This window comes from Notamacropus eugenii, chromosome 1 (assembly GCF_028372415.1).
Source record: "Notamacropus eugenii isolate mMacEug1 chromosome 1, mMacEug1.pri_v2, whole genome shotgun sequence".
Lineage (NCBI taxonomy): Eukaryota > Metazoa > Chordata > Mammalia > Diprotodontia > Macropodidae > Notamacropus > Notamacropus eugenii.
The window spans coordinates 107,687,256-107,704,621 of record NC_092872.1 but is presented as its reverse complement, the minus strand read 5'-3'; the positions used below and the strand labels follow the sequence as shown (position 1 = coordinate 107,704,621).

The 17,366-nt window shown below is 36.6% G+C and overlaps 1 protein-coding gene across 4 annotated transcripts in view; it reads right to left on the bottom strand.

Annotated features, from left to right (window-relative positions):
- The window catches only part of SYK (spleen associated tyrosine kinase), a 249,456-nt gene that overhangs the window by 54,884 nt on the left and 177,206 nt on the right, over positions 1–17,366 (bottom strand). For all 4 annotated transcript variants that reach the window (XM_072611766.1, XM_072611782.1, XM_072611759.1 and 1 more), the window contains exon 3: positions 10,287–10,447. In XM_072611766.1, the coding sequence (XP_072467867.1) occupies positions 10,287–10,447 (161 nt within the window). The remainder of the gene's footprint in view (positions 1–10,286; positions 10,448–17,366) is intronic.

Below are 17,366 nucleotides of genomic sequence, written 5' to 3'. Positions count from 1 at the left end.
TAAAAACAAAAATCAGTCCATTTCCTGAAACAATTTTTATTCAATCAGAATTGTAAGTATTATTATGCAAACTTTGGAGATCAAGAAACTGAGGCTCCAGAGGTTGCTCCTTGTTGATGGTCCTACAACTAGTGTCTACCATAAGATTCTAACCTGGATCTCCTGGGATCAAGTCCAATACTACTTTATGTGTCTTGAGCAAAGCATAGTAATTCTCTGAATTTAAATTAAATGAACTGTAAGATGGAGATGAAAAAATCTGAAAAACTCCATCAGAAAAACCAGTGATTTGAAGTTCTCTGAATAACCATAAAAAATGTTCCATTAATTCAAGTGAGAGAGAGGAAATTTTCCTCCCCTGCTCAGCTGATGTAATCATACATGATGAAGTTTTGCGGTGTAAATAAAACATATCTCTATCATTATGACTCTCTTATGAAGAGAGTATTTGATTCAGTCAAGAAAGAACTCCTCAGTTGGCTGGGCAAACTATTCATACTTCTAAGGGCTTTAAATGATTGAATGAACTTAATAATTTGAAGTCCAATTTGTGGAGGCAGACTCTGACCAGACCACAGGGTAACCAAAAGAAAGAAGGGCATTCTGAATCTGCTGTTTGTATCTTTTTGTTCCAAATGTGTCTCTTGGAAACAATATATTGTTAGATTCTGGTTTCTAATCTATTCTGTTATCCCTTTCCCTTTTATGGATGAGTTTGTCCCATCCACATATACTGTTATGATTGCTAACTGTATTGTAGGTGATTACTAATTCCATTCTATTTTTCTTCTCTCTCTCTCTCTCTCTCTCTCTTCTCTCTCTCTCTTTCTCTCCTCTCTCTCTCTCTCTCTCTCTCTTTCTCTCCTCTCTCTCTCTCTCTCTCTCTCTCTCTCTCTCTCTCTCTCTTTCTCTCTCTCTCTCTCTCCTCTCTCTCTCTCTCTCTCTCTCTCTCTCTCTCTCTCTCTCTCTCTCTCTCTCTCTCTCTCCACTCTTGATTACATCACTAGTTACCCCAGTCTCATCAAGATCCAGTGGGTAAAAGCAGACTGCAACATACAACCAACAAAGAATTCTGACGAAAAACAGGAGTAAAAGTTGGGCTACTCACATGGGGAAAGGGAAGGATAACACAGGCGAATATAAAGGGTACTATACTGATACTCTCTTGATATAAGGGAAAGTAAAGAAGACCTCTAGCATATTGGATTGACTCCCTGTAAACTTCTGGAAAGAAATGCCTATCAAACAAAATAGACTGGCATGGATCAGTTGCAATCTACATCTCTGAAAGAAAATTCTGAATCAATGAGATCATCGTTCTATTTGGTTATTTCAATAAAGAAAAGAAAATAGGCAAGATACTCCTAGATATTAAAGGTAAAGTTCATGGAATCCAAGGACGTAGAGTTAGTAAGGACCTAAAAGGTCATCAGGTGAAATCCCCTAATTGTTTATGCTTGAGGAATTGGGGGCAGTTCTGTGATTTACTCAAGGTTACACATATTACGCTGTCATGTTTTAAGGTTTGGGTAGAGGTCTTACTCAATTTTAATGAATGCTATCTTAACTATATTGTTCCAGGGACTATAAGTTTCTATTTGGAGAAATTGTGCTTATGCAAAACTTTTTTTTTTACACCTTGATGGTGTGGGTAGGTCTTGCTCAATCCTGAATTTAGTGACTAAGAAGAGGCTCTGTCTTTTGCAGGAATTGTCTGGCTTCTACTTGTTGTTTTGGTTCAAGCCCAGGCTTCCTAGATTCCGTATAGGGCCCAGGCTATCTAATTGTGGGATTGAATATAGGCTGCCAAAACTTTGCTATTTTTCTAAAGATGAGGATGAGATCCCTGGGTCACATCTATTTTTCTGGGCATTGATCTGATCCCAGTCCTTGCTGTAGGACTGAGCTACTTGTTACTTTGCTTTCCACCTCCCATATCTGATCTCTGCCCCAAAGTACAGGATTGCTGTTGTCTTTCTGTGCAGTCCTGAACTGAATGGAAGAGTTTATAGTCTCTTTGGTTTTCTTGATCATGGTTCCTTCTGAGGTATTTCTAGAGCTTTTCTCATCTTGGATAGGCCCTGACATACTGGTATTTTCCGCACGTTCCTTAAAATGTTGACATTTGAAAAAGTTAGACTATCAGAGTTGTATCTGAAGTGTTGAATATAGTAAGAATTTAATATTGAGTTCATTTTTCATAATAATTCAACAAAAACAGTCAAATCTTGTTTCAGTGTTTTTAAATTGCTTTTTTCCAATGCAAAAGCACGATGAAAGAGTGATAAATGTTGTGAAAGAGTAATAAATGTAGAGGTGAACTATCAATGAGCACACACATATATACGCACGCACTCGCACTATGTGAATCCTTTAATGCCAAATCTAGTAACTTTATCAGAGGCACACACATGCCTGCCACTCATTCTAAAACAGAACTTACAACCACAAAGTAAAAATAAATGCCCCAGTGCACAATGAGGAACAGGAAGAAGAAAAACCCATGATAAGGAAGTACAGTAGTAGTCTTTTAGATTATAGTAGAAACAGTGTTATTAACACTAATGAGAGACTTCATTTGGGGGGTTGAGGAGAATGAACAATTAAAAATGAGATTCAATGTATTTTATCCATGTATACCAAAACATCTTCAAAAATACTGAAAGAAAATACAATGTGGTTGCCTTTCAGTGAATCCAATGGATAGAAAAACTAAGACATATGCTGCATGAAGCTGTTTTTCCCTCTAATTTTAGAGAAACTCTGGTCTACTTCTCCTTTGTGACAAATGCAAAACTGTGATCTCAGTTGTTGAGAAGAATGTCAAAAATAGAATCTCAAAGGAAATATAGAAAATGAGATTTAAGGTCACCCATTTCCTTACCTCCTATTGAGCCTCAACCCTTGTAAAATAATGGTAAAGGGAAGAGGAAAATGAGAGGTAATACCCATGAAATGGGACCTCATTTGAAATCAAGGAATGTGCCCCCTCCTTGTGAACACAATCAAGGACACAACTGAACGAAGGACTGATGAGAAATTAACCTATAAACTTTTATTAAGCACCTACTATGTGCCAAGCACTGTGCTAAGTGATGGAAAGACAAAATAGGCAGAAGACAGCCCCTGTCCTCCAGGATCTTGCAATCTAATGGGGGCAGAGAGAGAACAACATGCAAACAAATATATACAAACAAGCTCTCTACAGGATAAATAAGAAATAATTAACAAAGAGAGACAGCATTAATATTAAGAGTGATTGGGAAAGACTTCTTGTAAAAGACAGGATTGCAATTGGGACCTAAAGGAAGCCAGAGAAGACAACAGACAGAGTTTAAAAGGGAAAATATTCTAGGCATGGGGGACAGCCAGGACACCAGTGTCACTGGATCACAGAGTAAGTGATATAAGATGGAAAAGGGCTAGGCTATGACAGGCTTTAAATATCAAGCAGAGGATTCTATATTCAGTCCTGGAGGTGACAGGGAACCACTTGAGTTTGAGACATAGTGACATGGTGAGACCTGAACTTTGGAAAAAATCACTTTGATGGCTCAGTGGAAGATGGATTGCAACGAGGAAAGATTTAAGGCAAACTCACTAGTAGTTTATTGCAATAGTCCAGGTATGAGGTGCTGAGGGTCTGCAGCAGAGTGGTGGTAGTGTCAGAAGAGAAAAGGGGGACTATTGAAGAGATATTACAAAAGTGAAATCAACAGGCGTTGCCAAGAGATTGGATTTGGGAGTAGGGGGTTAAAGATAATGAGGAATCAAGGTTGATTCCTTACTTGCAAGCCTGAAGATATCAGAGGGAGGTATTGCTTTCAACACTAATAAGAAAGTTAGAAGAAGAGGTGCATTTAGGGAGAGATAAGGAGTTCTGTTTGGGGCAGTTTAAGATATCTAAAAGGCAGCTGGAGATATGAGATTGGAGGTCAGCAGACAGGATGAGTCAGAATAGGTAGATTTAAGACTCACCAGCATAGAGATGGCAACTAAATCCATGGGAGCTAGGAGATCACCAAATGAAGTAATATAGAGGGAGAAAAGGAGAGGGCCCAGGGCAGAACTGTATGACACCTATAGTTAGTGGATATGCTCTGGATGAGGATCCAGTAAAGAAACAGATGGGTAAGAGGAAAACCAAAACAGAGAAGGGAGTATCAAGGATGAGAGTGAACAACATTATCAAAGGCTGTAGAGAGATCAAAGTGAATGGGGATTTAGAAAAGGTCATCGGATTTGGCAACTAAGAGATCACTAGTAACTTTGATGGAAAAGTTTTGGCAGAATGATTATGGCTGAAAGCTGATTGTAAGGGATTAAGAAGAGAATGAGAGGATGGAAAGTGGAGGTATCTGTTATAGGTGACATTTTTGAGCAGTTTAGCTACAAAGGACCAAAGTGATATAGGTAACAGAAATGAAAGAATCAAGCGAGGGTCGCTTTTTTTTCTTTTCAGAATGGGGAAACATGGGCATGTTTGAAGGCAGCAGGGAATGAAAATAGACAGGGAGAGACTGAAAATAAGTAATAGAATGGGGAAGAGAAGGGTTAATTTGTTAGAATAAACAGGATGGAATGAGATTGCTTGAGCAGGTAGAGAGTAAGGAGCAAGATCATCTCATCATGTCAGACATGGGTGAAGGAGGAGATGATGGCATAAAAACTGGCTGATAGGAAATAATAAAGAGGGGAGAAAAGAGAGTTCTCTGCAAATAGCCTCAATTTTATCTATAAGATATGAATTGAAGTTCTCATCTGAAATGGTGGGAACATGGGGAATCATGGGAGGTTTGAGGAGGGATGAAAAGTTTGGAAGAGCATCTGCAGAGAGTGGGATAGCAAGTTGATAAGACAAGGATATAAGGATTGCTTGTTAGCAGTGTGAGCCCAGTGGAGCTTGTGTAACATAAATTTGTAGTTGACCCAGTCAGAATAGTTATATGACTTTCTCTACTTTTGCTCAGTAGGATGTGGGTAGAGGCAAAAGCAATAAATGGTGGAAGGGATCTAATAATGAGGCTTGTCAGGGCATAAATGTGAAATGATAAAGGATTTAGGGATTAAAGAGAGGAAGACAGTAGAGAGTTAAATGGGTTTACCGTAGGGTCAGAAATGGAGAAAAGAGGAGAGCATGGAAAATTGTATTATTACATTGATTCTGTCTCCAAATATAGCAGTTGGAAGAGTCTCCCTCTAATAAGAGTTAGGCTCAAAAGTTAATCCTTCTCCCTGATTGTGAGGCAAGGTATAAGTATGGGCATTTCAAACATGGTGAGAAGAGTCTGCCTTGGATTGGAGCAATCTCTTATTTTCCTGTTGTGAAATGCTAAGATATAAACATATACACACACACACACACACACACACACACACACACACACACACACACACACACACACACACACACATATATATATATATATATATTTGGAAAGCCTGAACAGGAATGCTAAGAAGTTTGAACTTTTGGAATGAAATTATCATAATTTCCCGAAGTTTCTCATTTCTCTAACTACTCTAAAAACTAAATAACTATTAAATAGTTATTTCCTAAAAGACCTAAAACAATAATAAAAACAATCCCTAACATTGCTTTCATTTTAATTGGGTAACTCTGAGATCTACAAAGATCCACAAACCAGAGACCATCTTTCACAAGGTCGGTGCTTTTTCTCTTCTACAAAATACCCTATAACAGGTGGAAGCAAATGTTTGAGATTCAATTTACAGAGGACAAGTTCCTTAGATTAAATACTGAAGTCATGACAGGAAGACTTTCCAACAACCAAAACTGCCATTCTCCTTCAAGATTCCTTAATAGACCATGCAAGCAATAACTTTGGTAAATGATCCTCTTCTCATTTATATCAAACACAGGATAAACCAGGGGACAAAAAAGATTCTTAGAAAAGGCATATAAATCAATCTACATACATTTATTAAATGGGTGGCTAGGTGACTCAGTGGATAGAGTACCAGACCTGGAGTCAGGAAGACTCATCTTTGTGAGTTCAAACCTTGCCCCAGACACTAGCTATGTGATCCTGGCCAAGTCACTTAACCCTGTTTATCTCAGTTCCTCATCTGCAAAATGAGCTATAGAAGTTAATGGCAAATTATTCCACTGCCTTTGTCAAAAACAGACTAAATGGGGTCACGAGGAGTCAGACATAACTGAAACAACTTAACAACAACATCTGTTGAGCACTCACACCAAACATGTGCCAGACATTTTTTCTAGATGCTGGGAATACAAGTACAAAAAATGAAACAATCTCTACTCACAAGAAGCATATAATTTTAATGTTGGAAATAACAAGCACATATAGAAATATATATATATATATATATATATATATAGCATTAAGTGCTCAAATGTGTATGAAGTAGTTAAATATAATTTAGTTTCAGTGGAAAACACCAGCATTTGAGGGTTGGGAGACTAAAAAAACCCTTCATTCAGAAGATGATGTTTAAGATATATCTTAAAGGACTATATGAGGTAGAAGTGAGAAAGGAACAAATTCTAGACATGTGAGAATGTGGGATGACCATTGCAAAGGCATGGAAGTGATAGAATGTCCTGTGTGAGGAGCAGAGAGAAGACTAAATTGGCCAGCTCAGAATAGCTGAGGGACTGCCCAATGGGATAGGTAGATTGGGGTCAGGTGGTCTAGGGCTTTAATAGTTAAATAAAGGAATTTATATTTTATCCTATAGGCAATAGGAGGCCACCGTAGTTGGTTGAATAGGGAGGTCTCATGGTTAGATGTTACACTTGGGAAAATTTCTTTGGCCACTATAGATGTAGTGGAGTCAGTGATGAGTTAGGAGGCTACTGCAACAATCTAGGCAAGAAATTATGAGGGCCTTAACTAAGGTGCTACCTGTGTGAGTGGAGACAATCTGTAAGAAGTGAGAGATATTGTGAAGGATCAAATGACAAGATTGACAATTGATTGCATATATGAGATGATAAGAACCAGGATAATGCCATGGTTATGAACCTGGGAGATTAGAGTGACCATGGTGCTGTTGATGGAAACAGGAATTTTGAAAGAGGGATAAGTCTTGGAAAAAAGACAATCATTTTACTTTGGTGAGTTCAACAAGTCTCTAGGACATCCAGTTTGAAATGTCCAGTAGGTGATTTAGCACAGAGACTAGAGCAGTATACACACACACACACACACACACACACACACACGTATATATGTGTGTGTGTATATAGTATGTATACATATATGTATATGTATATACATATATATATATTTGAGAGTCATCTGTGCAAAGATAATAGCTAAATCCTTGGGAGCTGATGAGGTTACCAAATAAGTATAAAAAGGTATAAATTAATATAGGGTGATCTAGAAGAAAAGAGGGCCTTGGCTAGAACCTTAGAGAATATACAGAACTGGGGGTATGCTATAATGACATCTGGGATGATGACCCAGAAAAGAATCAGTAAGATGAAAAAGAGAAGATTCAAGAGAGAGTAATATCACAAAAACCCAAGGAGAAGAGAATAACCAGTAAAAGAAAGTCGTCAACAATATCAAATGCATCAGGATGGTCAAGACGACTGAAAACAGAAAAGACGATCAGATGGAGGAATTAAGAGATCACTTGGTAACTCTACAAAGAGACGTTTCAGTTGAGTGATGAAATCAGAAGCTAAATTGGAAAGGACTGAGTGAGAAGAGAAGAAATGGAGACACAGAGTATAGAGAATTTTAGAAAGAGAAAAAAGAGAGAGAATAATAGTTTGATGGTATGGTATGGTTTACTAAAGGTTTTTTTTTCTTTTTGTTTTTAAGGATGGCGGAGAATTGGACAAGTTTGAAAAGAGTAGGGAAAGAACAATTTGAAAGGAAGAAGTTGAATATTAGAGAAAAATTCCCAGAAGATAGAGTAGTTTTGATTGCATTTAGCTATCAGCAATTAGCTCAGCAATAGATGAGCAGCTATTCTAATGATCCACACTTCTCATTCAAAAAAAAAAAAAGTTCTTTCTAACACCCATATTCTAATAGTGTTGCTATATGGCTGAAAATAACTTAATGCTAAAAACTCAGAGAAAATAAAACTTCAGGTCACCCAATGGTGAGTGTTAATAGGCCACAGGCTATTTTTTAACTGTGTGAACAAGCATCTATGTCAAAGATACTATCAAAAAGATGTATGACCAAAAAAGAAGCTAATTTGGTCATTGAATAATAGTTAAACAAATAGTTAAAACAAATCATACACTCTATTGTTATTCATATAATATCAAGAGCCCTAGAAGGAGGCTACCAGTATGTTGGGGGGATACTCTAAAGAATTTTTAAAAAGATACTGATGAGAGTTACACAGGATGAGAAGACATGAATGTAATCTGTACTATGAAGAGTACCTACATTGATGAGATCATAGACCAACAAAGTATTGAAAGATAATTATATTTCTTTAAATAAAAATATATAACAAATTTTAGAAGTATAGAAATTGATTTCATGAATGCAAGTAAATTTGGGTATACATATGCTTTCATCTGATGAAGAACATCAACTGTGTAATTATAATCTGAGGAAGGTGTCTAGTACCTTGAGAAGGTAAGTAACTTTCCCAAAGTCCTAAAGCTAAAATATATCAGATTCAGAACTGAACTCCATCTCTTAACTTAATAAATATAAAGCTGCCCTTCAGTTGATTACATCATGGCTATGTCTCATTTAAAATATATTTTTCAATTATTTCAAAAAATAAATTTTTAAAGCTTAATATGAATTGATACTTGCTAGTGTCAATAGCATAATGCATACTTATGAATTAATATACATCTATAAATTTTAGATGAATTTTTGTTGTCTTTTTAAAAAATTAATTTTTGGTTTTCAACTTTCACTTCCATAAAATTTTGAGTTCCAAATTTTCCTCCTCCCCTCCCCCACCACCCTAAGACAGCTGCAATCTGATATAGGCTCCACATATATATTCATACTAAACATATTTTCACATTAGAAAATGGGAGGAACTATGAGAAAGAAGAAATAAAAACAAAAGAGCACAAATAGTATGCTTTGATCTGCATTCAGACTCCATACTCCTTTTTCTGAATGTGGATAACATTTTCCCTCATGAGTCTTTTGGAATTGTCTTAAAACCTTCCATTGCAAAGAAGAGCGAAGACATCACACAGAGTTGCTGTTACTGTTGCAATGTTGCTATTACTGTTACAATGTGCTGTTACTGTTGTACAATGTCCTCCTGGTTCTGCTCACTTCATTCAGCATCAGTTCGTGTAAGTCTTTCCAGGCTTTTCTGAAGACCTCCTGCTCCTCATTTCTTATGGAACAATAGTATTCCAATACATTCATATACCACAACTTATTCAGCCATTCCCCAATTGATGGGCATCCCCTCAAATGATGACTTTTTTGTAAACACAAATTTTTATCAGGCCAAAGCAATTATCTCCCATGAATTAGCTACTTTGAATGGAAATGTCACTGAAATAAAACATCTCTCTAGAGATATGCTACCATAGTGAGAGTAGTTTTGGCAGTTGGCAAACACTGGCTTAAGCAATGAGCTGTTTTATTGCAGGGGAATTTCGACTATAGAGAACTTTGTAATAACAGAATTCAGATACACAGATTTTATGGAATCAAAAACCAAATCCTTGTCTTAAAAAGAATTAGAAACTGCAATCCAACTCACTCAATTCTAACTTGGCCTAATATGAAAAAGGGTAAAGAAACTGATTAATTCCACTACACCTACTATGTATACTCTTTTTTTAAGTCATGAGTCTCACATCTTGCATCAATTCTGATTAATGAGATATGAGTGCTTTTCATAAAATGTTAAAAAGAATCATTCAAAAAGTGTTTTTTTTGTTCTTCACTTCTTGTTGCTTCATGCCACCATATGTTCATAATCCAAAAATCATTTAGGAAAAGCATCATGAAAATATGCTATGTATGTATGTTATGTACAGAATGTTAACCAACCTATATGTGACATCAAAAGCATGTAATAAGACTGAATAATATTTTCTTTAGCTATCACTAAAGAAAGTTCATTTTAATATCACATTGAGAAAAACATAAACTTGAGTTTTTCATATATCCTCAACAAAGTACTACCTGAAAAATAAGTTTCAAGAGCTCTTTAAGCTTACACCTCATCACATGGTGTTATTTAATTGGTCTCATCTTAGCTCAGTATCCTATTCATACAGATAGAAAAAAATGAACTGCTACTGGCCATCAATGTTTCTGAAGAAAAATACTCACAAAAACTTTCCATTTGTTTTTGACCCTATTAAGACAATCTGTTCAGACTCAAGACGAGAGATTTTCCCATGGAACCATGGCATCTTCTCATGAGCAGTGGTAGCAATCAACTTCTCCAGTTGTGGTTTTTGACTGATAATAGCTTGTTCAAGAGCTTGACCCTGTAGGGAGAGGAGAGTGATAAGACAGATTGCCTTTTATTATCCTAAGATATTCCATTATTTTCATCATCAGAAAAGATAGAATTATTCATATTACTACATTTTAAGAATGCCTTATTTCAGCCAAAATGAACTCCTAAATACTCTCCAAACTTAAGAGTCTATTCTCCTGCCTCTGTGCATTCAAGCAAGCAATTCCTCCAATGTACTCTTTATTGCTGTCTCTCACATTGGTTTATTTTTTTCCAGATTCAACTCAGGTAATCCATTAAGCCATCCTTTATCCCACCATGTCCCATTCCCCTGCATTTGTTAGTATTCTGTCTCTTCTCAGTTTTCTTTGTTCTATATTTGTATACATGCTCCTTCCTTCAACAGAATATCAGCTCCTCCAGAACAAGGACTGTTTCAGTTTTGCTTTTATATATTCAACACCAAGAATACAGCTCATTAATAAGGGTTTGCTGGACTGAACTGAACATTATAAATCAGGAGAAATTTCTTTTTTCTAGTTTTCTAGAATTAGTTTTAAGTAAGACCTAAACAAAATTATGATGCAATAAATTAGATCAGCATAGCATAGTAGATATAGTCTTGGTGCATTCCCTGTGCTGTTTATTTCCTATTTATACTGTATTTATCTTGCTTTGCATTTATTTGTTTGCATGTTGTCTTCTCAATTAGATTGTAAGTTCCTTGAGGAGAGATATGGAATGATAGATGAAGTGAGGGTTTTTTCAACATGATGGTAGTCAATATGAAAATAACCTGTAGACAGCAAGTTATTGAAGGTTCATGAAAGAGCAGAGAAGACAGAGGGAGAAATCTGATAGAGAAAATGAAATGGGACCACCTGTTCACGTAAGAAGGCTTACCTTAGATAAAATAAGACCATTTCTTTATGTGAAATGTGGGAAGGTGATAGTGTTAGAATGCATCTGTCTGATATGAGATGAGGAATAGGAGAAAATAGAAATTCTCTGAGAATAGCTCAATTTTTTCAGTGATATTTGAGGCAAGGTTCTCAGCTGGATAAGGGAGTTTGAAGTTGAATGAAAAGTTTTCAAAAAGCCCCTGTGGTGAGTAGGATAGTGAATAGATGAGGGAGTTATAAAAGGATTGCCTTGCTGCAATAAGGACCCAGCTGAGACTATATAAAAAAAAAAATTATAGTGGACCTAGCTAGCAGTTTCATGATTGTGTCCAGCTTTGTTCAGCATCAGGTCTATAGGACAGGGCCACAAACGGGAAGACTAAGCAAGGCTTGGGTTTGGAAGAGCAAAATGCTCAACAGGAAAAGGCAGGGGATTAGAGTAGGCAGGCCAGGCAAAGATGGTGAAATAGCAAGAAACAGTACACAGCTCTCCACCCTATAAACACTCTCTAAAACAGATTTTTAAAATGTACCAGAATGAATCTGATGGAGAAATCCAAGAAAAAGTCACAGGTCATTTTTCTAGCCAGAGTCAAAGGGAGACTGACAGAGGGCCCCACAGACACTAGAGACAGGATGTAGACAGGCGTTTACCATGTATGGAGCACTCCAAAGCAAGAAGCCATGCACCAGGAAAAGTGGAGGTCCCAGCTTCATACTGGGCACCTCCAGATCCACATGTGGACACTACACTGTGACAAGGTGCCAAATGCAGTTTTGTCTCCCATTATTCAGTTCTGGAACTCAGATCCAGGATTAACTGAGAAGGTAACTGCCCAACTGTGGTTTTTGTTCAAGGGAAGGAACAAGCCTCAAAAGCGAGGCTGGAATTCCAAAAGTAGAGTGAATTCCAAAAGTAGAGTGCAGTCTCAGTTTCAGTTTCTAGTCCTGTCTGAAGCCTGCAGAGGAATAACCAGGCTACAAAAATCAGGGAAAAAACAGGAGGCTGTAGCTCTATCACTGAAGTAGCAGAATTTCCCAGCTGTCTGATAGTATCCAAGCCTAGCAGAATTTGCTCTTTGCACAGACCGAAACCCAAGCCAGGTACTTGCTAAAATCAGACCCAGGGAAGGGAGAAAGTGTAGTAATCAAATGTTTTCATGGATCATCTATTTTATTTGTACAAAATCTTTTAATTTAATAAAATTAAAATTTTTCTTTTTCTTTGGAATATTTTTTGTTGCTGTTTCCTATACAATATTACAAGCCTGTGTTCATACTTCTTCAGGAATTCTTAACTACCGATCTACTCCCTTAAATCTATTCATTACCTCCACTTCATATTCATAAAGAATATTACTTAGGTCATACCTATATGGTCTGATGATTTTAATTTCTTTTTTTATTGCTATGACTAAAATACTAGCAAGAGGAGTAAAAAAAAAAAAGCACAGAAATCGAAGGAATAAGCATAGGCAATGAGGAAATAAAACTTTCACTTTTGGAAATATGATGGTGTGCCTAGAGAAACCTAGAGAGTAAACATTGAGGAGTCTACCAGTATTTCATATTATCTGAAGTATTTTAAAACCGTTTTTTCCTGATGGATTTTGTTGGTAATGAACAGAAATTCTGATGATTTATGTTAGTTTATTTTATATTCTGACAATTTGCTGAAGTTGTTAATTGTTTCAAAGGTTTTTTCCACTTACTTTCTAACATCCTTTATGAATATGAAGTGGAGATGATGAATAGATTTAAGGGATTAGATCTGACAGAGTGCTTAAAGAAATATGGACAGGTTTGTAATATTGTATAGGAGGCAGCAACACAAAATATTCCAAAGAAATGTACACGGTAACGGTAATATTTTAAAGAATATCAACTTTTAAAGCCTTAAGAATGCTGACCAAAGCAATGAGCCATCACAAATTTCACAAGACTATTTTTTTTGGCAAAAAAATGTATCAATTTAAGGAAAAGTGTGAGGAATTAAGCAGTTTTTGAACAATTGTCACATCATCTTTGGTTTCACTTGCTAATACAGTGGAGTATGAATATTTGTGGTCAACATCAAAACAATTATAGGATTGAACTAATTTCAACATAAAATATATAATTCCAGTAATGGCACTTTCTCCATTACTGATAATCATGCAATTCCCACCCCACCCCCAACATACGGTAAAATTCTCATAGCGAAAAACTCAATATTAACATCAACCAATGGAAAGCATTAAAATACCAAGCTTGTTTATCAAATACTGGTATAATACCTTCTAAAAAAGGTAAATTTTCTTTTTGTGTTCCACTAAGTGAGATGGACATAATCCTTCATAAACTGTCACTAGAATCATTCATCCCTTACATGACAGATACAGACATTTAAGCTATGAAATTGCTTCAGGGATGTAGAGTAAAGGAATATGTATTTATCAGTCCTTTCTATCTCTCAAATGATCTGAGGATGCTGAGAAATTGTTAAACTTCAGGAAATCTTGGATATATAAATGTTAGAAGCCACTACATCTGGTTAAATTTAGTTATTTTGATGGTATTCATTTTAAATTATACTTGTGTAAATGTGGGATTCAGTTAAGCAATATCAAATAAATTAAGCAATACCAAAAAAATTGGTTTTTCAAGTGGAACTCATTTCATCAGTAGAAGCAATTCTATATAAGTTTCTTTAGTTCTTCACTAAAAAGGACTTTGATGCTGGTTTTGTAACTTCAGTGCAGTAATTTTCAATAAAAACGAATATGTAGCAATTTTCATATCAAAATATAGGAACTCTATTAAAATCATCCAATTCCATGACAAAAAAAAAGCTTCGACAACATATTTTAGAAATTATTAAAAAGTAAAACTGATCATATCTCTTAGAACCAAAAGGCAAAATAGAAATAGAAAAAAAATATCCACCAGTAACCTCCTATAAGAAGCCCCCCAAAAAAACTTCCAGGAACACTACAGACAAATTTTAGAGTTTTCTGGTTAAAAAAAAATACTAAGAGGAATCAAAAAGAAAGATTTCAAGCACTAAGGAGCTTTAAGCAGGATTTCACATGATTGAGTTACCACCATTATAAGGAGCAGAGAGCTTAGAATACAATAAGATAAAGTCAAAATATATACATACTTCCAATTAAGAGTAATTTATCCAGCAACTGAATTAAATCCAACAGAGGACTTTCAGGAGCCAAGATGGCACAGTAAGCAGTAAATCACTGTTGCTCTCCCATATTCACACCAGACAGTGATAAAATATTACCCCAGAATAAATCCTGGAACAGCAGAGCCAGTGGAGACAAGGATTAGAGCAGTCTTTTAGCCCCAGGGAGACTTGGAGGATCAGCAGGAGAAATCCTTCACACCTGGGTAGAAGGAGAGCACAACCCAGTACAGGTAGCATCCTAGCAAGCCCTATTTCAACAAACCAGGGAGAGATCCTGAGCCTCTGTATGTTGGCAGGCACCAACACTAAGACCTCCAACAGGCCTTAGCATAACCAGAGCAACAGGAAGACTCCAGCTCCAAGAATTGTCATGTTATCTAGCATAGCCCTGAATAAGTAGGTGGACCTCCATGTGCCTCAGCACTGCACTGGAAGGGCATGTGTCCTCCAAAGGCTTGACTGCCATGTTCTTCAGTGTTGCCCCAGGAGGGCAGGTGTCCTCCAACAGCCGAACTTTCACATACTTCAACATCACCCTGGGCAAACAGGCACCTTCCCATGACCAGACCTTCACATACTTCAGTGCAGACCCAGGGAAACACAGAAAAATCCCATGAGGCCTCGGTACGTCAGACACCACCACCAAGACCCCAGCTCAGCACCATTCAATGTGTCAGGTGCCTACAGTCTTCTGCAGCATCAGCCATCCCTCACCCACACCACCACTTCAACACAGCACCAGACATGAAGTTTCCCTGTGGGCAACATCAGTATAGCACCAAGTATCAACATGGAGGACCTGCAGCCACTGGCACAAGAAGGCTGAAACAGAACCCCTTATATCCTGGGAGCAAAGCTCAAATTTAAAAGAAAGGAAAAAGCCCAAAAATAAGATAAGCAAAACAACAATAACAACAAAAAGAATCTAACTGTAGAAAGTCGCTATGGGGCCAGAGAAGAACAAAAAGCAAGCTAAGAATAGGACAATAATGGACAAAATCCCCAAGGAAAATGGGAAGTGGTTTCAAGCCCTGAAAGAGCTTTTGGAAGAGCTCAAAAAGGAACTTAAAAATCACCTAAGAGAGGTAGAAAAATTGGAAAAGAAATGAAGAGTGATGCAAGAGCATTATGAAAGAAAAGAGCCAACAACTTGGAAAACTGCTTTAAAAATAGGATAGGCCAAATGGAAAAGGAGATTCAAAAATCCCCCCAAAAAAACTTCTTAAAGAGTATGAAAGGCCAAATGGGAAAGAAAATACAGAAACTAATTGAGGAAACAACAGCTTAAAAGTTAGAACTGGCCAAATGGAAGCTAATGACTCTATGAGACATAAAGAATCAATCAAACAAAATCAAAAGAATGAAAAAATGGAAGAAAATGTAAGGTAATAATAAATAAAATGTAAAAAAATAACTGATCCGTAAAATTGATACAGGAGAGACAATATCATCATCATTGGAATATCTGAAAGCCAAAATCCAAAGGACCTGGACAGCATCTTTCAAGAAATTATCAAGGAAGATTGTCCTGATGTCCAGAAACAAGAGGATAAAATAGGCATTGAAAGAATCTATCAATCACCTCAGGACAGTGATTCCAAAATAAAAAACCCTAGGAACATTATAGAAAAATTACAGAGCTGTCAAGTCAAGGGGAAAATATTACAAGTGGCCAGAAACAAACAATTCAAATTTTAGGGAGTCACAATCAAGATTACACAGGAATTGGCAGCTGTAACATTAAAGGATCAGAGGTCATGGAACATGATATTCCAGAAGGCAAAGGAACTAGAACTAAGATTTGCTGGGCAAATAGATACACACACACACACACACACACACACACACACACACACACACACACACACACACACATATATATATACATATATACGTGTGTATACATGTATAAAATATATGCAATATAATAAATAAATATATATGCATGAATAAAATATATATAATGCAATAAGTAAATATATATAATATATACATATATAATACATCAGGATGGGGGGAATGGTTACTCAATAAAATAGAGAGAAGCTTTCATAAGAAGAATACCAGGAGTAAGTCAAACATTTGACCCAAGAAAAGCATAAATAGGTAAAAAGGAGAAAGAAAATATAAGGAATTCAACAGAGTGATAGTATTTACATCCCTACATAGGAAGATGATACTTGTGATTCTTAAAAATTGTATCACTAATAGAACAGCTAGAAGGAATATGCATAGACAGAGGGTATAGATATAAGGTGAATTTTGAGGGAATGACATAAAAATATTTAAGGGAAGAGAAAGGAGTACAATGAGGGCAGGAAGAAGGAAGAGGTAAAATGGGGTAAATTACTTCAAAAGAAAAGGCATTAAAGTCCTATTACAGTGGAGGGGAAGATTGGGGGTGGGGCAGCAATGGGCGTTGCTGAAACCTTAACTCTCATCATTATTGGATCAAAGAGGGAATCATGGACACAATCAGTTGAATACACAAATCCATCTTATCCAACAGGGAAGTAGGAGAGGAGATCAAGTGGGGTGGTTTGGGGAACTGAGAGAAGAAAGGACAACTCAGGGGAGATGGTAGACAGAAGAAAAACACTAGTGAGGAATGAAAGGATAAAAGGAGGGAGAGGACAAATAGAAAGAAGAATAGTAAGGAAGGAAATACACAGTAAGTAATCATAACTGTGAATGTTAATGGGATTAACTCTCCCATAAAATGGAAGTGGATAACAGAGTGGACCAAAACCCAGAATCCTACCATATGTTGTTTACAAGAAATACACTTGAATCAGAGACACACACAGATTAAAGATAAAGGTCTGGAGCAAAATTTATTATGCTTCAGCTGAGGTATGACCAGGTGG